Source organism: Selaginella moellendorffii, unplaced genomic scaffold (assembly GCF_000143415.4).
Source record: "Selaginella moellendorffii unplaced genomic scaffold, v1.0 SELMOscaffold_22, whole genome shotgun sequence".
In the NCBI taxonomy this organism is placed as follows: domain Eukaryota; kingdom Viridiplantae; phylum Streptophyta; class Lycopodiopsida; order Selaginellales; family Selaginellaceae; genus Selaginella; species Selaginella moellendorffii.
In genome coordinates, this window is record NW_003314283.1 from 1586908 (window position 1) to 1608398 (window position 21491).

The 21491-nt window shown below is 50.1% G+C and overlaps 6 protein-coding genes and 1 long non-coding RNA gene across 9 annotated transcripts; 1 reads left to right on the forward strand and 6 right to left on the reverse strand.

Moving 5' to 3' along the window:
- Positions 1-1574: 1574 nt before the first annotated feature.
- On the reverse strand, positions 1575-2340 carry LOC9642829 (membrane steroid-binding protein 1). The gene is made up of 2 exons (XM_002973721.2): positions 2000-2340; positions 1575-1939 (listed from the first exon to the last, which is right to left on the reverse strand). Exons 1-2 carry the CDS (start codon positions 2284-2286, stop codon positions 1663-1665), a joined length of 564 nt encoding a protein of 187 aa, XP_002973767.2. The 5' UTR covers positions 2287-2340; the 3' UTR covers positions 1575-1662.
- Positions 2341-2362: 22 nt separating this feature from the next.
- LOC9642830 (proteasome subunit beta type-7-A) lies at positions 2363-3718 on the reverse strand. The gene is made up of 8 exons (XM_002973722.2): positions 3555-3718; positions 3365-3506; positions 3201-3297; positions 3074-3143; positions 2920-3024; positions 2761-2859; positions 2625-2709; positions 2363-2560 (listed from the first exon to the last, which is right to left on the reverse strand). The coding sequence occupies exons 1-8, from the start codon at positions 3690-3692 to the stop codon at positions 2487-2489; spliced, it is 810 nt and encodes a 269-aa protein (XP_002973768.1). The 5' UTR covers positions 3693-3718; the 3' UTR covers positions 2363-2486.
- A 91-nt stretch (positions 3719-3809) lies between these two features.
- On the forward strand, positions 3810-8024 carry LOC9642831 (RNA polymerase II C-terminal domain phosphatase-like 1). 2 transcript variants are annotated; one of them, XM_024678591.1, is made up of 16 exons: positions 3810-4871; positions 4939-5445; positions 5518-5731; positions 5805-5959; positions 6018-6088; positions 6151-6247; positions 6312-6632; positions 6687-6738; positions 6790-6881; positions 6945-6998; positions 7057-7153; positions 7201-7352; positions 7411-7485; positions 7536-7601; positions 7665-7726; positions 7796-8024. In XM_024678591.1, the coding sequence occupies exons 1-16, from the start codon at positions 4566-4568 to the stop codon at positions 7902-7904; spliced, it is 2430 nt and encodes an 809-aa protein (XP_024534359.1). In that variant the 5' UTR covers positions 3810-4565; the 3' UTR covers positions 7905-8024. The 2 variants fall into 2 exon arrangements, with proteins under 2 accessions (XP_024534359.1, XP_002973617.1); XM_002973571.2 differs by having other exon boundaries at positions 6796-6881.
- Positions 8022-9779, reverse strand: LOC112347504 (pentatricopeptide repeat-containing protein At4g02750-like). The gene has a single exon (XM_024678450.1). The coding sequence runs from the start codon at positions 9777-9779 to the stop codon at positions 8022-8024; it is 1758 nt and encodes a 585-aa protein (XP_024534218.1).
- Positions 9780-16867: 7088 nt separating this feature from the next.
- Positions 16868-17160, reverse strand: LOC112347553. Its single transcript, XR_002992808.1, has 3 exons — positions 17083-17160; positions 16973-17032; positions 16868-16907 (listed from the first exon to the last, which is right to left on the reverse strand). It is a non-coding gene; the product is annotated as an uncharacterized LOC112347553 (long non-coding RNA).
- Positions 17161-17796: 636 nt separating this feature from the next.
- Positions 17797-19561, reverse strand: LOC9642398 (ribosome-binding factor PSRP1, chloroplastic). Its single transcript, XM_024678601.1, has 5 exons — positions 19298-19561; positions 19093-19236; positions 18807-19037; positions 18639-18747; positions 17797-18590 (listed from the first exon to the last, which is right to left on the reverse strand). Exons 1-5 carry the CDS (start codon positions 19538-19540, stop codon positions 18487-18489), a joined length of 831 nt encoding a protein of 276 aa, XP_024534369.1. The 5' UTR covers positions 19541-19561; the 3' UTR covers positions 17797-18486.
- LOC112347546 (splicing factor 3B subunit 2-like) lies at positions 19559-21469 on the reverse strand. 2 transcript variants are annotated; one of them, XM_024678596.1, is made up of 2 exons: positions 19717-21469; positions 19559-19652 (listed from the first exon to the last, which is right to left on the reverse strand). In XM_024678596.1, the coding sequence occupies exon 1, from the start codon at positions 21443-21445 to the stop codon at positions 19781-19783; it is 1665 nt and encodes a 554-aa protein (XP_024534364.1). In that variant the 5' UTR covers positions 21446-21469; the 3' UTR covers positions 19559-19652; positions 19717-19780. The 2 variants fall into 2 exon arrangements, with proteins under 2 accessions (XP_024534364.1, XP_024534365.1); XM_024678597.1 differs by having other exon boundaries at positions 19629-21257; positions 21301-21415.
- Positions 21470-21491: the final 22 nt, after the last annotated feature.

Genomic DNA, 21491 nt, shown 5'->3' on the forward strand with positions numbered 1-21491 from the left:
GCTTGACGTCATGTGCTCTTGCATCAGCAAGCTTGCTGAGCCTCACCACTTGCCTCTCCAGACTCTCCACTTCGACCACACTTCTCTTCTCGGCCTCCTGCCGCCGACACCGCTCTTGCTTGATTTCATCGGCCTTCCGGAGGTTTATTTTCCGCAGCTGCAAAACCTGCTTCTCCAGATTTTTCACGAGCACGTAATACCGATTCTCAACCTCGTTCCGCCGCCTCTTCTCTAGCTTTACAAGCTGCGTCTTCTCTGTGCACAGCTTCTTCAGGTGAAACACCTGCCTTCCCAGGTTCTCAATCTTGAAGTGAGCTTTGTTGTCTAGTTCAAAGCTCTTCTGAGAACCGTGCCTTTTGGTGGTCGATCTTGAAACACTCCTCGAGACTTTGGCCGACTTGAAACGGGGCTTTGGATAGTCACTCCACGTTTCACAAGAAACGTCCCTGTCCTCTACTTGTGGCACCCTACCACCCTGGTGTTGCAGCTCCAACTTGTTCCTCAAGTCAGCCAAATGCCGTTCCCTGACGTCGGAAGCCTCGGAGTTCAGGCTGAAAATCTCTTCTGTGAGCTTCGCAGTGTCGTAAACTCGCCTAGACTCTCCCGAGTGTGCTTCAGGAGCGCTTTCAAAGGCAGCACTGCTGCTGCTCTTGTTTGCTCTTCCCCTCTTCTTCTTCACGTCGGAAAAGCTGAGCCTCCGCAACACTTTCGCCAAGCTCCAGCTTCCGAGCTTCCCTTCCGACTTGTAGTTGGACCACTCCGAGTTGAGCTCCTTAAACATGTTGGCAGCCTTGCAGGAACTCTTCTTTGCGTCTCCTTCAAACTCTACATTATCCCAGGAGACTCTGAATCCTTCCACCGCTGCCGTGGGAGTGGGACTCGCTTGAGCGGAGCTCCATCCATCCGACGCACAGCTCTGTGGAGGGGGTGAGGAACAAAATCCCTGCGCAGCTCCCGCAGCTAGAGCCTTGAGTGTGGCCTCGATATGAAGCCTTTCCTGCTGCTCAAACTCCAGCTTGGCTTCCAAGCTCGTCCAGTGCTTGTGCTGCTCATCCAAATCCTGGAAGAGCATACTGATTTGCTCAGCGAGCTCCTCGACTTTGCCCGCTTGCTGCGCACACGCCAAGCGTAGCGATAGCGCCTGGTTCTCCGCCACTAGTCGGCTCTCCTCTTCCAGCTGCAAATTCTCTTGCAGCCAGTTGATTCGCGCGATCAGCTGCCGGGCTTGGGACTCAAACTGCTCGCGAAGAACCCCCGCTTCGTCTAAATCTCCTTGCTTCCCTTGATCTTCCTCCGGCGATGGGATCGCGCTGGTCGCAGCCGCCGCGCACAAGAACCGGCTCACAGCTCCCGATTCACTCGATTCCTTGGCCTCGCTGTCGCAAGGGAGAATCTCGGCAAGACCTGCGCGCGAGATTTCACAATGCTGCTGCTATTCGATGCGCAATCGATCGGCGCTTACCTCTCTGTCCAGCACCCATAGAATCGATCCTCTCGCAGTGTGCGCGCTCGCGTGGATCATCCGTCCCCTTGTTCCTTCCCCTACCAACTGCCGGGAGCCCTAGACAAAAAAAAACTGGAAATATTTCACATCCCAACGTTTCATTGTCCACGTCACTGCCAACGTGGCATAAAGTAATAGACTATCTTGCGCGAAGAACCCTAATCGGCGATCTTCTCTGGCTTCTCGTCTTCCACGGGAGCTGAGACGCCATCGCCATCGCCATCGCCATCGCCAATCGCTTTCTTGATCTCCCCCACCTTGATGTACTTGGAGGAGAATTTGTACTCCCAATCCGACAGCGCTTCCAGCTCATAGGGGCTGAGGCCTTCGAGATTCCCGTTCAAGTCCTCGGGCTCGAACGACATCTTGGCCAGCGCCCGGCTCGCATCCTTCCCGGCGAAGAGCTCGTAAGGCCCGCCCGGCCCATAGAAAACCCTGAAATCTCCCAAAGATCACACCAGTGGCACAAACGAAATGGGGAAGAATCTCTTCTACCTGGACATGGAGACGTCATAGATTTGGCCCTTGATGGCCATGAGCAGCGGCTTGGAGTCATCCTTGCCATCGTAGGCGCTGAGCTCCTCTTCCGTGACCTCGCCCAGCTGCTTGGGCGGGGGCGGGGGCTCGCGCGGGGCAAAGGCGGGCGGGGGAGGAGGAGCAAACCAGGAGCTGACGACAAGCCATAGCGCCACGCCCAGCGCCAGCACTGTGAAGAATGCGGTGGGCGAGAGGCCAGTGTAGGCCGGGATGGCATCCAGCAAATCGCTCGCAATGTTCATCATTCTCCCCTCTTTCTTTCTCCTCTTTTACCTCCACGCCCTAAACCTCGCGCTTCTTTGCACCAAACTGTCAAAGCGAGACCATGCAAGCCCATATTTATAGACTAGAAGATGTGGAAAACTACATCGATCCTCCAAGAAACAATGGAAATGGACTTCAAGGCTTATCAAAAGAAGAATCCATTGGAAACTTAACTGGGCGATTACTCTTCCATAGCTTCTCCCTCACTGACGTCCACTCTGTCGCGGAGGGGGACGATCTTCGTCGAGAGAATCGCTGCAAAGAAGACGGTGACAAGCCAAAGGTCGGTGGCGAAGATAGAAAAAGAAGAAATACTCACGGGTGTGGCCCCTCTTGAAAGTATAGCCTTTGGTAATGACCCTTTGATTCGGCGTCATGTGGTTCCTCAAGTATTCTTTCCCAGCCTAAACCAGAAAAGCGAGCTTTCGAGAGAAAAGAAGAACGCATTTGGATACCTTTGTGATCACACATAAATCGACGTTGCTTCCACTGCCCAAGTCATTGAAAATCCCAGCACAGATTGCGTCACTGACGAGGCTCATCCCTTCTTCCTTCTGATGAGACGAAACAAGCAAGTAAGCAATCACCAATCAAGTCTATTCAGCTGAGCTCACCGTCATCTTTTCTCTGAAGCCAGCTTCGAAAACCGACATGGCAGCAAGAGAGCCGGATCCCATCGTCGCAAATGGCAGTGTATCCGTCGATCCATGGGGATAAACCTGAGCCTCTCGAAAATCAAACCACATCGCAGGCAAGCTAGCAACTCACAGTGTGTAGGTGAGGACCGGATACATCAAATCCACCGAGCACTAGAGCAGCGCTTACGTGACCTTGGTAGCTTCAAGGAAAAGCAACTAGTAAAAAACCACCCTTTGGAAAATCGAAAGCAAGTTACTTGAAGAGATGAGACTTTAGCATCGTCAGTGCTGTGATAACGCGTGATCCACGGCCGGTGGCATACCTGTGAAGCTCCAACTGTGTGCGTACCATGTCTGCGCAAAGAAATTTTAGATCCAAGGAGCAAATTCTGGAAAAAATGCGATGGATCTACTAGCTTACCAGTCACAGCCTCGGTGTCGGCAGCAGTCCCAGCCCCGCAGCAGTAAATATTCGGAGCCAAGTAGTGAATCTTCTCGCAGTTCTTGTCAGCTACAATGTCGCCCTCTGTAGCTCGGGTATCGGCTCCCAAGATCACGCCATCCTGGAGAGACCGATTGGAGATGGTTCTTCGACGAATGCAATGCAATACCTGATAGACGAGGCCGACGATCGTGGTGCCGGTCTTCAAGTATCGATCGAGCTTGATGCCGGCCTTCTCCAGCATCTGATTCCTCCGGCAGTTGCTGTAGTCGAAGCCGCCGAGCGCCGCGCCATCGCCCTGTGCCATCACAGAGTAAACCCTAGGGTAGCGCCGAGCGAATATGCCGCCAATGACGTGGCTTAAGCGATTGCGACGTGGCACCGCGCGATTGGATTATATATTTGCTTGGGCGCCTTTGCACGGTTCTAGGGTTTTTTGTCCGCCATAGCCGAGCTCTCGCAAACCCTAGTCGCGCAGGAAGAAAAAACCCTAGCTGGGTTTCTCTATTCGTCTCGTCTCAATCCCTCGCCAATCCATTACCGAAAGACACTGCAACTTCGTCTCGCTGCTCTCTTTGTCTCTCTTGTTGCGCCTCTGCCGCTTTTAGGGTTTGTGGATTCCACCGCGTAGTCCCCGCATCGCAATAGCACTCGCAATCGCAAGCACACAGACAGAGCGCCGCCTCGATTTCTCTCCAAACGAATGTTTTGATCTTTTTTTCTCCCTTTGTTCGTGCTCGAAAGAAACGACACACTCCTCTTGTGCTTAAACTGCGGGGGTGTGTTAAGCTTAAGTCAAGGAGATTTTACGTATATCAGCGTCGATCCATTCGTACCACCAGGGGAAAATTGGAGCAGCCATTCAATCTCATCTCTCAAGAGCAGGCCAGCCGCAGCAAGAATCCAGGATCGATCAAATCAAAAGCAAACAAGAAGGAAGAGGAGAAGAACGAAGAAGAAGAAGAAGAAAATATTTTGCCAAACAAGACAACCCAAGCTCCCGATTCCTCACGCCCGGACATTGAAATCTGGAAATGTAGCATCGACTCGCCACCGCCATCGTCATCGATTCGCGAATTCGCAGCTCTGCCCATCGGTAGGCCTCGATCTTGCTCTGCGGTGGTGCATGGTGACGAATTAGGGCCCGGGCAGTCGCGCAAGGAGAGAGATCTTTCCTTTGATGGCACTAGCAGTAGCTCCTCCACCACTTCCTCCCAGGGAATTCACTACCTTCTTGTTTAACAAGGACGACTACATTGGAGAAGTTAGGGTTCGTCCGGGCGCCGAGGATCATGTCTCCCATATGTTCTCCGGCAAGGCGATGCGCGTCTCGGATTTCTCGCCGCCCAGCGATCGATGCACGCCGCTGCTCATCATGCATTCCATCTCCAGCGGCGGCGTCTTGTTCACCATGGATCTCCCCCAGCAGCAGCAGCAGCCCGACGGCCTCACATTCCTCCACTCCTCCTGCCTCCACGAAGCCAAGGTACGCGCGAGATTTCTTCTCACAGCTTATGATCTTCTTATCGGCCGGCCTGCTGCTGTTCTTGCAGACCGCAATGGTGCAAATGGAAGCTGGAATGGAGCTCCACCTGGTGGCCATGACCAAGGGGAGCGATGGCGACGAGGAGTTCTCGCAGCTCCAGCACACGCAGCAGCCGTGCTTCTGGGGATTTCTCACGGGGCAGGGATCCTACGCCTCGTGCCTCACGATGCTCAACCTGAGATGCCTGGGCTTGGTTTTCGACCTGGACGAGACGCTCATCGTTGCCAACACCATGCGATCCTTCGAAGACCGCATGGACGCTCTCACGCGGAAGATGCGCTTGGAGACTGATCCCGAGCGTACTGCTGCTCTCGCTGGTGAACTGAAGAGATACCAAGAGGATCACTCCATTCTCAAACAGTACATGGAGAATGACTGTGTGCTAGACAATGGCAAGATCATCAAAGCCCAGACCGAGATGGTTCCTTCGTCCTCTGACGCCACCCCGGCTCTGGAACGTCCTATTATCCGGCTTGACAGTCGCAATATCATCCTGACACGCATCAATCCTCTTGTAAGATTTGGTTTTTCTTTCTCTTTTTCGCTGGGTTGAGGTGACTGACGTCATGTTTTCTGGTTTGTGTAGGTCCGTTTCACGAGTGTTCTGGTGAGGATCCGACCAGCCTGGGAGGAGCTGAGGAGCTACCTCACCGCTAAAGGAAGGAAACGTTTCGAAGTGTTTATATGTACGCTGGCGGAGAAGGACTACGCGCTGGAAATGTGGAGGCTTCTTGATCCAGACGCACGCTTGATCCCGTCCATTGAGGTCGAGGAACGAGTTGTGTGCGTGAAGGCAGGAGGTAGATCTCTTCTCTTTCTCTTATCTTTTTTATTCGGATTCGCATTTATTCATACTGTGCTCGAAACTTTCAGGCTTAAAATCGCTTGCTAACGTCTTCCGGAAAGGGCAGTGCCATCCGCGGTTGTCAATGGTCATTGATGACCGCTCTAATGTGTGGACGGAGGTAGATCAACCACGGGTTCATGTTGTGCCTCCTTTCGTACCGTATTATGCTCCTCAGGCAGAGGTAGGCAGTCTGTGTGTCGAGTCTCTGCTTTGACAAAATCTTTTGCTGATTCCAACAGACAACGGGTAGTTTACCGGTTCTTTGCATTGCCAAAAACATCTCAAGCACCGTTCGGGGCAACTTCTTCAAGTGAGTAGTTGGAGCTTACAATGCGTACGACTGCTCTGTTAATTCTTCTGTGAAATATGCAGGGAGTTCGATGAGGTTTTATCGCAGCAATTGGGTTCGGTTGTATTCGATACGGATACTTCCACACTTCCTAAACCACTGGATGTTAGTAGTTATTTGGTAAGCTCCTTGTTTTTCCTTTCTGTCTGGTTTCATTGCTTGATACGGTTCTTTACGCGCTCAGAGAGCACAAGATACGGCGGTGGCAGTGGACGCCGGCGGCGGCAGCAAAGATCTACCGGATGGCTTAGCCGACGGTGAAACCGAAACCATCTGGAATCCTCAGCTAGAAAACAAGAACTCTGCGCCCGAACCGTCTGGTGAAAACTGGGAGGAAGGAGAGGTTCCAGAATCTGAGTTAGATCCTGACACGCGTAGGAGGCTGTTAATTTTGCAGCATGGTCAGGACAATGCTGCAGGACCATCAACAGAATGGGACGAAGAACAAGTGAGTCCTGGGCGACCAGGTGGTTCGCCAGACGCCCCGCTAGAAGCCGGACAGATTGTAAGTGCTTGACCAACTCTGTTTGATCTCTCATAGTTTTCTGTTGTTATTCAGGGCGGTCTCTTGCGGCCACAAAATCAAGATAGGAAGCTTTTAGACTATTCAGGTACGTTCGCGTCTAGTATTTCTTGGCCACTCACACCCGCCTTGATTTTAGATACAGACTATAGAATAAACGGCAGTACTGTTCCTGAACCGTCTAATTCTATTATTTTATTACAAGCTATGGCTCGAAAGTACAATGCTCAGGTGCGCATTGAGTCTTTTTTTAACTTCCTTACTTACACGTTCTTCTCCTTCTGCCATGAACAGCTGGAGTTCAGGTCTTCCGTAAGTCCCACTATCGAGCTTCAGTTTTGTGTGGAGGTAAGCGAGCGTAGCAAATGAAAGTATGTTCTTGACAGCTGATTTTTACGAGTTACAGGTCACCTTCAATGGAGAAAAAATTGCGAGGGGTGTTGGCAGAACCAGCAGAGATGCTCGCTCTCGTGCCTCGGAGGATGCTCTTCGTTTGTTGTCAAGTAAGACAAAAGTCTAGCTTTTATTTATATTCACCCAAACTTTCCAGACGAGCTTCGCGACACCACGTTTGTGGCGTTTCTACCAGAGAAGCAAAACTTCAATGCTGCTCCAGCACAGCAATGGAACGCACCGCATGTCAGAATTGTGGAGCCTCCGAAATTACCTACCTTCAATGCCGTCGCTGCTCTCAAAGACCTGGTAACACGGCGAAAGTTCGCTTCGATGGAAACTGACGAGCTTTTTTACCGCTACGCAGTGCACTGTTGAGAACCTCAGCGTAAGCTTTCGAGACCTGCAACTAGAATCCAGTCCAATGATCTACAACTGCGAGGTACGCGCTCAAGTTTTCTGGTCGGCAGGGTAGCAAACTTCTTTGTCTAGGTGGAAGTCGCGGGACAAGTTCTGGGAAGAGGCCGAGGTCTCTCCTGGGATGCAGCAAGACAAGAGGTATACTACCTTGAACCTCCCGTGTAAGATTTTTGACGTGTGGTGTTGTGCTTGATCAAACAGGCCTCGGAAGAAGCATTGAGAGGCATGAAAACAAACAATACCGGGAAGCGACCTCGTCCAAGGTGACGATCATCTATTCTTTGTATGTTTCGGCTTCTCATTTGCTTTGCTCGCACTTGTTCTTGTTTTAGATCTCCACCCGTGCCAGCTAATAAGAGATTGCGAGGACCAGCCCGTGGACAAGGCCGAGGGAACAACAGGCTCTCTCCTCGGAAGCAATTGGCAGTGAGATTGAAGTAGCCCAAGTAGCGGGGAATCGTAGTTTTTCAATGATTGATTTGCTTGCTTTTTCATGTAAAAATCGGTGGAGGTGATGTACATTTTCTCTCCACGTCTTGTAAAGGCAATTCATTGGTGTTACGTGCTCTTCTCCGCGAATGCGTTGGACAAGAGAATGTAAGGGGCACCGTCACCCTCACCATCACCATCACCGTCAGCGTCACCCCCGCCGTCACCATCACGGCGGACAAGGTTCTTAGCAGCCGCTTGGGCCAGTGTCGTACTACCGTGGTTCCGGCAAGCACACAGCATTGTCTTCCATGCGACTCTATCGGGGACGTACGGCATCGTGTGTACGAGCTCTTGGGCGGAATTTACGTGTCCCGCTCGCCCCAGCGCATCCACCACGCAGCAGTAGTGTTGCATTGACGGTTCCATGCCGTGATCCACAGAAATCGATCCAAACCATCTCTGGATCATCGCTCCACGGTTGTAGTAATCACAGTGGCAACGCGAGATAGCTATGATCATCCCCACCATCGTGCTCTCGTCCGGGACAAAGGCGTCAATTAGCATCGCGTGGAAGAGCTCCAGGCATTCGGCCAGGCTTCCGTACAGTGCCTGGCCCATGATCAAGGCATTGCACAAGACCGTGCTGGAGTGGCCGAACGGTACGGCGCGGAAGAGCGCGACCGCATTCCGGAGCTGTGCGTGCTGGACGTAGGCCGCGATCATGGCCGTCCACGTCACGGCATTCCGCTCCGGAATGGCGTGAAAGAGATTCCGGGCGATGGCGAGGTGGCCATTCTGGGCGTAGGCTTCCACGGCCGCCGTCCACGAGACCACGTTGTGGTGTGGCATCTCGTAGAGGAAGATCGCCGCAGCGGCGTCCAGATCGCCCGCGCGCGCGTGGGCGATGGCGATGGCGCTGCTGGATTCGATCGTCTTGTCCGGCATTTGCTCCCGGATCGCAATGGCCTCTTCCATTCGCCCCGCCATCGCGAGCGCCCAGACGAGCGCGTTCCAAGTGGAGAGCGTGAGCTCTGGCATCGATCCTAGCAACCAGCGGGCGCCATCGTGGCGGCCCAGTTGCAGGTAGGCGACGAGCATCGCGGAGCACGTCAGGGCATTTCGGACAGGCGCCGATTCAAATGCTTCTTTCGCGCTATCAAGATCCCCTCGTTTGGCATTTGCCGCGATGATCAAAGTCGTAGAGAAAACGTCTCTCATGGGCATCTCTTCCAGCACACGAGAAGTTCCATCGCTAAAACCAACGATTGCGTGTGCCGCTAGAAGAGTGTTCCAGGAGACCATATCCCACTCCGGCAAAGAGTCAAAAGCAAGCTTGGTACTTTCTAGATCACCACTTTCGCCATAAGCCGCAAGAACAGAGTTCCAGGTTACTAGATCTCTGCAAGGCACCAGATTAAACATATTTATGGCTTGTCCAACGTCATTGTTCTTGTTGTAACAGGCAAGCATCGAATTCCAGGACACAATGTCGGGAGCAAGAAGACCATCAAACAATGCTTTTGCTTTGGAAAAGTGCCCACTTTCGGCATATGCAGTAATCAATGCATTCCAGGCTACGGTATTTGCCACGGGCATGCGGCTCCACAGCTCCTCCGCTCGCTCAAGATCGCCGTGGCTAGTATACGCAACCAGCAGGATTGTCCAGGAGAAGACGTTTGGATTGACAATGCTGCAGAACACCGATTGTGCCTTGGCAAGGCTCCCGCATTTGCTGTACATGACCATGAGGAGATTTGCAAGGTACGTGCTGCCGCTGCCCACCACTCGAGGATGGAGCTCCTGGAGGCTGGAAAGCCGCGTCGAGGCCTTGATCCGGCACGCCAGTGCCACAACTTGGTCGTGAGAGAGATTGCCGTGGCGCATCCCAAGGAGCTCCTCCTCTACCTCGGCTGCGCATCCTCCTCCTCCACCTCGTCTTACCCGGAGATGATGATTCCATAGCCGCCCTCCTTCCTCTTGTAAAGGATGTTTACTTCCCCCAAGTTAGCTCCAGCGGGCTCCAGCAGCGCTAGAAGAGCAGCCAGACTCACCATCAAGCAAAGCCTGATTTGGAGTTACCGTCAGAGCATTGGATCTTTCAGATCTCAGGTAACTTTAAGCAAGTGTGCTTTGCCTTCAACTTGTTTCAAACTGGTTGTCTCAAGTTGAATTCCGGTTATTCAGCCAACTCAAGCACTGCTGACGCAAGCTGTAGTCTGCTGGTTGCTCAAGTCTCCAACTCACAAACGCCTTGGTTTTTCTTGTAGGTGTACCCTGATGGAACTAGGAACAAGGAAGCCACCACTTGCTTTTAAGTAGTAACTTTAGTGTTTTTCAGTGAGGTTTGTCCTTTCAATATGGCATTCAACGGCAATGCCAACCCTCTGCATTCCACGCAAGAAGGAAACAATGAGAAGAAAGCTCTATGCACAGAATCATTACAATAGTGTTAAGTAATTTATATGTTTTATTAAAATTTTATCATTATCCTTTTTTTATTTTTCATATCATTTTTTTAATTTATGTTTTGGCTTCACATTAGATTTTGAAGATGATTGAAAAAAAGTGTTAATGTAATTGGATATCTGAAAATATAGCTTTAATGATAGATATTCATTTGCATTTTGTGGATGTCAGTGTTAGATATTAATTATATAGATTATCTTTAACCTGTAATTAAATTTTATTGTTTGTTTCACATGGCAAAGTGGAAATTATTGTTCCACAAACTGGGAATAGGGAGAATTAAGGCACCAGCCTTTTAGAAGAACTATAGCTGGATCCTCAATTGCAATATTGATCCATAGGACATGAGTAAAGAGTGGCAGAACATGAAAAATCCAGACATGACAATCTCAAGTAGTGGGACATGAATCTTGGGCTTGAGAGTACAAAAGGTTGGAGTTTGAAGTGTAAAAGTAAACCCCTTGGACATTTATGAGCATTAGAGAAATTCATTCTAGAGAGAAGTAAGAAATCTTTATGTGGCTCATGATTAGCTGTGGCAATATAGTGTTCTCAAATTTGTTTGAGTTTATAGAAGTGTGTTTTAAAGTTCTTCCACATCTAGAGTGAGCAAGGAATTTAACATTCCTTAGTCAAGTTGGAGAGGAATTTTAGCATAGTTTGCTTTTAGTTGTGGAAACACAGTGTTCCAAGCTTGTCTAGATACAGGTAAAGTGTTCTGGAGTTGTCCCACTAATCCAAGAAAGTGAAGGCCTGCCTAGCAACTTTTAGTTGTGTCTATAAGAATCTGAAAGGGATTTGTAGTGAGCTGTGGAAACATGGTGATAGGTATATCCCCTAGGGGGAGAAAGAAGGAAGTTAGTGGAGTTGTTGTGTAAGAGGAGAGTGTTGGTGCTGCTTGAGCAACCGGAAGTGCAATGCCAAACATACCAAAGAAGCAACAGCCAGCTGCCATAAGATACATCGCCACCTTTCGAAGTCGGCAATCTAAATATAGAAAGTTCTATTGAATATTCTTTGGAATTATTTATTAATTTCATAAAAGCTAATTTGGATTTTACAAAAAAAGGAATTTTAGTGGTAGCAGCAAGTAAGCAAGGGATTGTTCAACTACCAAAGAGGTTTTTGCTAGATTAATACCAGAAGCATCAGCATTGAATTCTAGCTGTCATTTGTTAAAGAACAACTTTCTGGACAAAGAAGGAAAAGGAGGTTTTGGCATGCAACAAGAAGTTCTTGAAGGTCACAATGAATGAAACAACCAATAGTAGTGGATGTTAATTTGAAATAATTGCCCCTAACTTGGATTGAATTTTAATTCACTCCTTTTCATTCCCACTACCAAGAGACACTGTGTTTTAGTTGATCACAAGATTCTTCCATCTTTTTTTCTATGTTTTACTCCAATGACTCTCACTTCTTTGAAGCATTCCTGTACCTCTATTTCTCAAGCATCTCTCATTACATCCCAAAATTTACTTGGCAGCCAATTTTCCATCCTTTTAGGTAGGGAGAACGCTTGTATCAAAGCATTGCACCCTCCTCATCGACATGTATGGGATTTGCGGCGTCGAGATCCCCACTCTGGATGAACAAGCTGATCATAAGGTTTCTCTGGAGCCATGTCAAAGAGGCTCTTCGCTGTGTTGAAATGACTGTTCTGGCCATAGGCCGAGATCATGGTGCCCCAGGAGAATGTGTTGGGCGCCTCCATCTTGTCAAAGATTGAGCACACGGATTCCACACAGCCACACTTGAACCTGTCGGATCTCAGCTGACTTGACTCTGTAAGACGTAATCGTAATTTGCCTGGACGAGAGATCTCGATCAAATGCACAGCCACAAATCACTCCCACAAAATCCTCGAGCCTGTAGAACTTATCAGCAGCACTTGCAATCCAAACTATTATTTGACTGAAGGCATTAGTATATGCTTGGACAGATTCAAATTCCTTCTGCTTCCTATGCAAATCTCAAGAATAAGTGACTAATCAAACTTGTGCTCAAATCATTCAAGACCTCCTGGATAATCTAAAACTTCATCTTTCTTAGCACTCTAATACTCTGTTGTCATGGCTAACTCTGCCTATAGAATAGTGGTATAAGTTGTCGAACCATTCACCTGGTTGTAAATAGTACAAACACCCAATCTTGATTCCTGTCTACTTCACCGTAGAAGCTTGAACTTCCGTTGAATCTTAAAAAATATGCCTGCTTCTAGGACTAAGGAGGACTTCTCGATCACCAACATTCCAACAGAGAAGATTAGAAATTTGGAGCTTTACGATCAAAAGGAGGGCAACAGCGTCAAGTGATCTGAATTGGGAGAATCTAAGATGCCATGGAATGCATTCTAGCATTCCACGGCAGAGAGGAGGATTCTAGCACACATTAGAGCTATAAAAGTACATCAGGAAAAGGACATGTACATTCCCCTAGATTCATCTCTCTATGGCTTAAAGTTATATATTACTGTAGTGGGTTTCAATATATTTAATAAAGCAATAAAGAGTCAAAACAAAACGAAGCAAACATGAAAATACCTTCAAAACATGCGGGAGGTCATGGGCTTCTTGGATTATCCTTTCGTGCGGTGCCGCTTTCAAATTAGTTTATTTTCAAGAAATTAAACTCATTACCGTTGTGCTCTTCCTTCCAGAGCCTTGTCCAGATTTGCCATCTAGACAACGAGCTGTCTGACCTGGCGGACATACTGCTAGCTGCGGTTTGTAATCATCTGTAACTCTTATGGATTTTGGCATTGGATGCCAATGCATGCCTCCTTTAAGGGAATGGTTGATGTATTTGCGCACTGAACATCGCATCGAAACAGGTGTAATGGTTAAAACTCTTGTGCTTATGCTCATCTGTTGCCTTGCACAGCTCCCTTTCCTGTTATCGATCCTCCAGTTGCTTGTGAGCGAGAAATGGCCTGCTGGAGATGCTACAGCTTTCAAGCAGCTGCGGGATCTTCTGGGCTGTCTCTTCTGCGGGCTCCGCTTCAATCCCAGTGACAAGGAGGGTGGAGATGTTAGCAGAAGAGATTTCCTGGGGCAACTCCACGCGGTAGGCCACCATTTTGTTTTCTAGAGTCATGCTTTACTCTTGCCTTTATAGGTGGAGCTTGTCGTCCACCTCTATCTCTGGGTCGTGAGGATGGAAGTCAGGGGTGGAAGCGACCACTGTGGGCTAATCAAGGGCTCCCAGGAGATTAAGGAGAGGTGGCTGAAACCTCTAGCGGAGCAGGCGGTTGAGATCACAGACCCATTCAACAACGCCGATCCCCGGGTCGCCAACAGCATAGTCAACTTTATAAATAAATAATTACGGTTTGTATTCTGCCATGAAACAACAGCAAGCATAGCGCATTTGGCCGCATCGCATCACATCGACTCCCTTCTTTGATTTGGCCCTTTGATCTTGATCCCAGGCACAACGGCTCCTGTTTACCTAAGTGACAAGTTTTGGGAAGAGGCCTTGGGATGAGAGCTGTACGTCTTTGAACCTCCCGGTGTAAGAATTGACGTATGGTGTTGTGCTTGGCCTCGGAAGAAGCATTGAGAGGCATGAAAACAAACAGCGACCTCTTCCAAGGTGCCGATCATCTATTCTTTCAGTGTTTCAGCTTATTTGCTTTGCTCACACACCCGTGCAAGATTGCGAGGACAAGGCCAAGGAAACAACAGGCTCTCTCCTAGGAAGCTATTGGCAGTGAGGAATCGTAGTTTTTCAATGATTGATTTGCTTTTTTTTCCATGTAAACATCGATGTACATTTTCTCTCCAAAGGCAATTCATTTTTCTTCTCTGCGAACGAGTTGGACAAGAACCATCACCATCACGGCGGACAAGGTTCCTAGCAGCCGCTTGGGCCAGTGTCGTACTACTGTGTGTACGAGCTCCTGCGCGGAATTTACGAGTCCCGGCCGCCCCAGCGCGTCCACCAAGCAGCAGTAGTGCTGCAGTGACGGTGGTCCACCGAAATCGATCCAAACCATCTCTGGATCATCGCTCCACGGTTGTAGTGATCACAATGATCATCCCCACGTCCGGGACAAAGCGTCGATTAGCATCCAGAGGTCATGGCATTTCGTTCCACGAGAACAGCACGACGGCATTCCGGAGATGTCCATACTGGACGTATGCGGCGATCATAGCGGTCCATGTCTCACGGCATTCCGGGCGTGGAAGTGATCCCGGGCGAGGTGGCCATTCTGGGCGTACGCTTCCACCGTCCACGAGACCACGTATCTCGCCAAGGAAGATCGCCGCAGCGGCATCCAGATCGCCCGGGGGCACGTGGGCAATGGCGATGGCACTGCTAGATTCAATCACTCCATGATCACGAGCCATCGCGAGCGCCCAAACGAGCGCATTCCAAGAGGATAGCGTGAGCTACGGCATCGATTCTAGCAACTCGCGAACGCGATTCAGGCGACACAAGTGCAGATCGGCGACGAGCATCGCAGAGCACGTCACGACCGGCGCCAATTTAAATGCTTCTTTCCCGCTATGAATATCCCCTAGTTTGGCATTTGCAGAGATGATCAAAGTCGTAGAGAAAACGTCTTTCATGGGAATCTCTTCCAGCACACGAGAAGTTCCACCGCTAAAAAAACGATTTCGTGTGCCTCTAGAAGAGTTTTCCAGGAGACCATATCCCCTCCGGCATAGAGTCAAAAGCACGCTTGTTACTTTCTAGATCACCACTTTTGCCATAAGCCGCAAGCACAGAGTTCCAGGTTACTAGATCTCTGCAGGGCACCAGATTAAACATTATTATGTCATTTTTCAGGCAAGGGAATTCCAAGAGACGATGTCGGGAGCAAGAAGCCCATCAAACAATGCTTTTCCCTTTGGCAAAATGCCCGGTTTCGGCATATCCAGTGATTAATGCATTCCAGGCTACGGTATTTGCCACGGGCATGCGGCTCCAGAGCTCCTCCGCTAGCTCAATATCGCGTGGCTGGTATATGCAACCAGAAAGATTGTCCAGGAGAAGACAATGCTGGATATCACCGATCATGCAGTTACATTTTACTAATCTAATCTTTATACACCTCAATCAAAACTGAACTTGCCCATAACAGGCTTTATATAAGAAAAAAAAAAAATTCATCATATACTTAATGTTTCTTCTCCCAGTTCAGAGTGTCTCGTCTCTTATAAAAACAAATCCACCCATTACCAACCTTTCGGCCAAAATAAACTTCGAACAACTTCAAACCAGGTTTCAACATCGTCCCCAAGATTTCATCTTTTAGCCGTGGATAAAACATCAAAGCTAGCAGTTCCTCCTCCTTCTTATCTTCCTGTAGAATTCATGTTAGTTTTATGTCACCGGTAAGGAAATTCAACCTCCTCCTCCGTGCCCCATTCTGCTGGGGGATCCCATTCTTTGAGTGGCTCCATGACAAAAGGGATGTAACAACCAATAATCGTCACATCCCCTGTGCATAGCTCAAAAGGCAGGTCATCTTTCGGGTTTGAGGTCTGTTTGCTTTGCTTAAGCTCCTCCTGTTAAACATTTTTTTAAGAAATTAGAGTATTTTAGTGAATCAAAATATACCTTCATAGTCTTCTCCTCTTCTTGTAACCAAAGTTTTGCTTTGGTTAAGCTTTGGAAAATCTCTTCTTTCGGGTAGCGCTCTCTCCAGATTGTCTCAAAACGTCGTAGAAAATCCCAAGGAGGTTCGTTTTGTGTCCAAGGCGGTGGTACTAGAGCACGCGAACAGACTAACTCCCCTATTAGTGATCTCGATCTCACTAAGGCGTCACCCACATAATTTCTCTCACTCACAGCTCCCTATAATAAAGACAAGAGAGATAATTCATCCATAACTAGTACCATGACTCACCAGTAGGTGGGGAAACTCAACAAAGACTTTAGTAGGTCCACCATTGGCAGTTCTACCGTTTGTGAAGCAGACTGTGATTTGCAGTAGCTTATAACTCCCTTTGACTCTTCGTCCTACAGTTAGTTTGGTGAAAAATAAACAAAAAAACTAAAGAAAAGCTACTTACGCTGTTCCAGTTGGAGACGATGAAGCGCGCTGGCATCGATCCTCCGAATGGACAAATGCTCACCAGCCGAGTCCTGACGCTCACAAGCCCAATATGGGAGAGGAAGTTGTCGAGAGATTGATGGTGCTTCAGGTGTGCCAAAAATCTTGGGCGTGTATTTCCTGAAAGAATGCCATTCAGCTTCATTTGAATGCTGGAATGAATCATACCAGGTTGCTTGCACGCCTTGGAACCCTGCTCCAGGAGGCTTCTGCTTGCTATTGTAGAAGCAACAAAGCTTCTCTTGTCTTTCAACCTGTGAAAGACAGATTTTCAGCAGGAAGAAAGAGAATATACTGAGACATACCCATGCGTTTATAAACATAACCATGTTGGCAATCCTAGATTTTAAAACACGCCAAAGTTGCTCACTCCATTTTGTTGTTCCTTCTTTTTTCCGGAAAAGGAGTTTTCCTGCTTGTGACACAATCAGTGTCAAGGAACTCTTTATAAGAGCTTCCTCTCGTTCGCTTGGATCCACGACCTACAAAAACATGGAAATATATCACAGTCGGATGCAGCAAAAGAAAGAAAGGTCGAATAGCTTACTACTGGCCCTCCATCAGCAAAGAATCCAAAGGTAATGGCAACTGGGATATCATGTATAACCTGGAAATGTTAAATCCAGATTAAGTCTAGAAAGTTTATTGCTGACTCACCGTTTCAGTAAGAGGCTGATCTCCCAAGGAGACAAGAGCAGCTATAGCAGCAAGTAAAGAAACATCAATGACACTTCTGCAATACAAAAAAAGAAAAACCAAAAAGACACGAGAATGAAGATTATGGATCTAAAGAACACATACCCTTCGTAGTCATGGATCTGGATGTGAATTTCCAGTCCCTTAGCGTGCGTCAAGAAATATAATTCGATGATGCTTTTCACGTCGTTGACAAGTTGATGTGCCTGTCGAAATTCTGGAAGACGACATCTAGATTCAATCTCAACTTGAACGGTGAATTGTATGTGAGTCCTCACGCTCGCCCACACTCGACTGCCTCCTTTCCTGGCAAAGAGAGTGCCCCTTGTCCTACGTTACATACCACTATATCATTCATGAAAGAACCGAATTTATACAGTAGGACTAACCTTGGATAAATGAACAGCTCTCGTTCTTCAAACGGAGCTCTACCGTCACTCCGCACCCAAGCTCTCGTCCAATCAACATTTGTACTGCAGAAAAGAAGATAAATTGGAATTGGAATTCTAAGAGATCAATCCATTACTTCACATCAGCGATCACTGCGTCGGCATCAATCGTCGGCTTGGCATCGATCGTCGTGCCAGGACCAAAAGCAATCCATGGCCCAGCCAGCCTGAATTTATCGGTAAAATGCTACACCAAAGAAGAACCCTAGCCCTTAAACCCTCGCGATTTAAATTAAATTTGATGGTTGACTTGTTTACGTGGCAAGAAAATATTCTGGGTATCAGAATATACCCGGGGAACCGCAAAAGATTGAGTCTCAAGAACGCGTCTCGGCACCGACAGAGAATCCAGGCGAGGAAGCGTTGACACGAATTGGGAATAAGGTGGACCTCCCGCCTATCGTGCAAAGCGACAAGCTGCTCATCCGCCATAGCTCCTTGACGCATTTCCACCTGAAACGCCATCGGATCGTGGAGAACAACACGTCTCTTGCGGACAAGACGAGCGATTGCGGTAGCTTCGGATCTTGAACAACAGGTTCGTCGTCTAAAACGTGGTTTTGAGATTCCCATTCTCGGCATTCCAAGTCTACGCATGCCATCAGATCAAGCAACATTGTGGCTTGCACAATCTAGCTATACCATCCAAGCATGGAGTTTCAAGAAACTCACGAAGATCATAGAACAGCTTTTTCGCCTTGACATATACCCAGTGTAGGCATTCGAGCGAGATGAACCAGCAAGATTTTCCACGTAATGGCGATCGTGCCTCCCCATTTGCTGTACACGTCCATGACTCGCGCGTGGAACTCCCGGAGGCTGGAGAGCCGCGTCGAGGCCTTGATCCGGGCCGCCAGTGAGGCTCCATCGGCACACAGGTTAGAATACCTGTTTTTCCAAAACTCTGGAGCCTCCTCTACGCATTCTTGTTGTCTTCCTCGCCCTCCTCCACCTCGCCTTCCCTGGGGATGATGATTCCGTAGCCGCCTTCTTTCCTCTTGTAGAGGATGTTCACCTCGCCTGGAAGATGGGAATAAGAAATCGTGACGATAGATCTCGCGAGCTTACCACTCTCGGCATTCCTGAACGCGTAGAAATCATGGCCAATGTTTGCCATGTGGTCCATTGCGTCGTTGATCTTGAGGGGTGGCATGTCAAAGATCTTGGTTCTCACAATCTAGCAGAACCAAAACAATGATCATCGAGAGAGCAGTGGATCATCAATCGCTCACTCACCTCGTCTGGAAAGTCAGGCTCCTCCACAGCCGGGGTTGGAGGAGCGGTAGACGATTCCCTGGAGAGGATCTCCCCGACGTGCGATGGCAAGCGCCGGCCATGTCCGTCCTTCTCTTTGATCTTGCGGAGTTTCCTGGCCACCACGTCCGACACCCGGTCGATGGCCGAGTACATGCTATCGGTCGCTTCCTCGGCTCGCACGACACCGTGCTTCTTCGTAAACATGGTCACCTGTTGGATCGAATCCATCACGACCACGATTGATCCAAAGACAAGAAAGAACTACCTCGCATTTCTGGAGCTTTTGTCCCCTGCCACTCTCGCCGCCGCGCACGGACAAGCGAACGTCCACCTCCATCACCAGATACGCGTGATTGTGCACGGCCTTGCCGACTTTGTCCTCCACATAAGCTTTGAGCGCCTCCGTGAGCTGTGCCCATCATCGCCAAAAGATTTGTAGCAAAGCGATCGTGCGAGCACTCGTCACTCACCTCCAAATGCTTGCCCTGGATGACGAGCCGAATGGACGCCAGGCTTCCCGCCCAGGCCATGCTGATCCTACTCGTGCTCGTCTCGAAGATCAGCCGCGCCGGCGACGCGATGATCGTCCTCGAGGAAGAATGCGGCACGAAGCTACTGCCCAGGACCAGCGGCGAGCGCGCGGTGACGCCATAGCTCGGCATGGGCGACGTAAACACCCGCGGAGCTCCACTAGCAGCAGCCATGCCCGCCATGAGAACGACGTATGGATAAACTGTAGAAAGAATAATATAAAACCCTTTGTAAGAAACAAACACGCGTCTACATACTTTAGAGCTTCACTGGAGAAGAAATCACGAAACAATCCTAGATCATAGAAAAACCAAAACGTCAGAAGCGATACAACACAAATCCTAGAGCTCATCACCACCTTTTATCTTCGCTCCCCAAGGTTCTTGAGAAGAACCACCGCTTTGCTTTGTTCTTGGCCGCGGCTAGAACTTGAACTTTTGCTTCTTGCTGCCCGATGCCTGCTGCTTCTCCTTGCGCTTCCGGCTCTTCTCCCTCACATGATCCGCCACCATGTCGCTAAAGTCCTCGGTCTGCGGCTGGTTCGCGGTCCGCGCCTCCTCGTACTTGTCCCGGATGTCCTTCTCCTCCACACCGCGCTCCAGCTCCTCGGGACGCAGCGTCACCTCCACCCGGCTGTTGGCACCGCCACGCCGCCCCACCGCCACCGCATTGCCAGCCTTGGAACTGGAAGCTGCCACCGCCGCCTTGGAGCCAGCATCCGGGACGATGTATCGGTGGTCCGGCGCCAGGAGAGCATCCGAGGCAATCGTCACGCCCTCCTGCTGGACAACCTGGTAGAGTTGCTGCTGCTGCTGCTGGGACGCCACCGCGGCTGATACCGCCGCCGCCGCCGCCACCGCCGCCGACCGGCTGCTGGTCTTCCTCAGCTCCAGCTCGCTTACCACCGACGCCGAGCCGCTGTCGATCGTCAGCTGCTCCTGCTCCTCGCTTCCAGCCTCGCTCGGCTCAATCAGCTGCGCTGCGTCCTCCACTTCCTCCTGTTGCTCCTCCTCCTCCTCCTCCTCCTCTTCTTCTTCCTCTTCCTCTTCGTCCAGATCCCCCCAGCGCCGCCGGTCCAGTCCCAAGTTCTCGTTCACGTAGATGGGCTGCGCGTCGCGAGCTCCCGGGATCTGGAGGCCCGGGTAGCAGGGCGGGGGGCCATACGTCTGCATGTTGTAGATCCACGGCATGAAGTCGCCGGGACCGATTCCCAGTGCGTTGCGCAGCTCGGTGCTCAGAGTTCCCGGCTTGAACCGCCGCCGCTTCTCCGTCACGTCGTCCTCCTCCTTCCCCCAGTAGTACATGTCGCCGAATCCGGACAGCCGCGGCTTGGTCTGGTACTTGAAGAAGGCGTTGTACATCACCTGGTAGTCGAGGTTGAGCTTGCCAACTTTGCCCTTCATCTTGGAGCTCTGCTTCTGCTTGAGGCTCTTGCTCGCCTCCTTCTCCCGCAGCTCCTCGCGCATCTTGCCGATGCCCGTGGCCGCGATGTAGTCGGGGAGATTGTAGCTCGACCGCTCCTTGCCCAGCTTCCTCGAGAGGTAGCGGCCCTTCTCGGACCAGTGGCGCGGCACCGGCACCGTGTTCCTGTACGACTTGAGATAGATGAGGAGCTCCGGGTCGGGGGCGCTCGCGTCCCACACCTCCACCACCGACGGGTTCCTGCACTTGCTCTTGAGCTCCGCGACCCTGGTCTGGATCTTCTTCTTGCGCTCTCTCTTGGGCAGCTTCTTGTTGGGATCCACCAGGCTGCCAGCCCCCGTTCCTCCTCCCATATCCCCGCCATCGTCAATCTCCTCCTCCAAATCCCGGCGGAGGAGGGCGTGGGCGTCCTTCCTCACCTTTCCCTCATCTTGCTCGTCCTTTGGCTGCGATTCATCCTTTTTGGCCTCGGAAAACCTGGCAAACACATTGACAAACTGAATGGCCAAGACATCATCACCTCCAATCTCCTCCGGGACGTATTCAATCTCCACACCCTCCTCCTTCTTTACCGGCGGCAGTGGCGGCAGTGGCGGCAGCGGCGCCATAGCGTCGGCCCCCTTGGCAGTCTTGCCATTGCGCTGCTTCCTCTTCGCCCTCGCCATCACAAGCCCTAGAATTTCCACGAACCCTAAAGCTACACAAACCCTA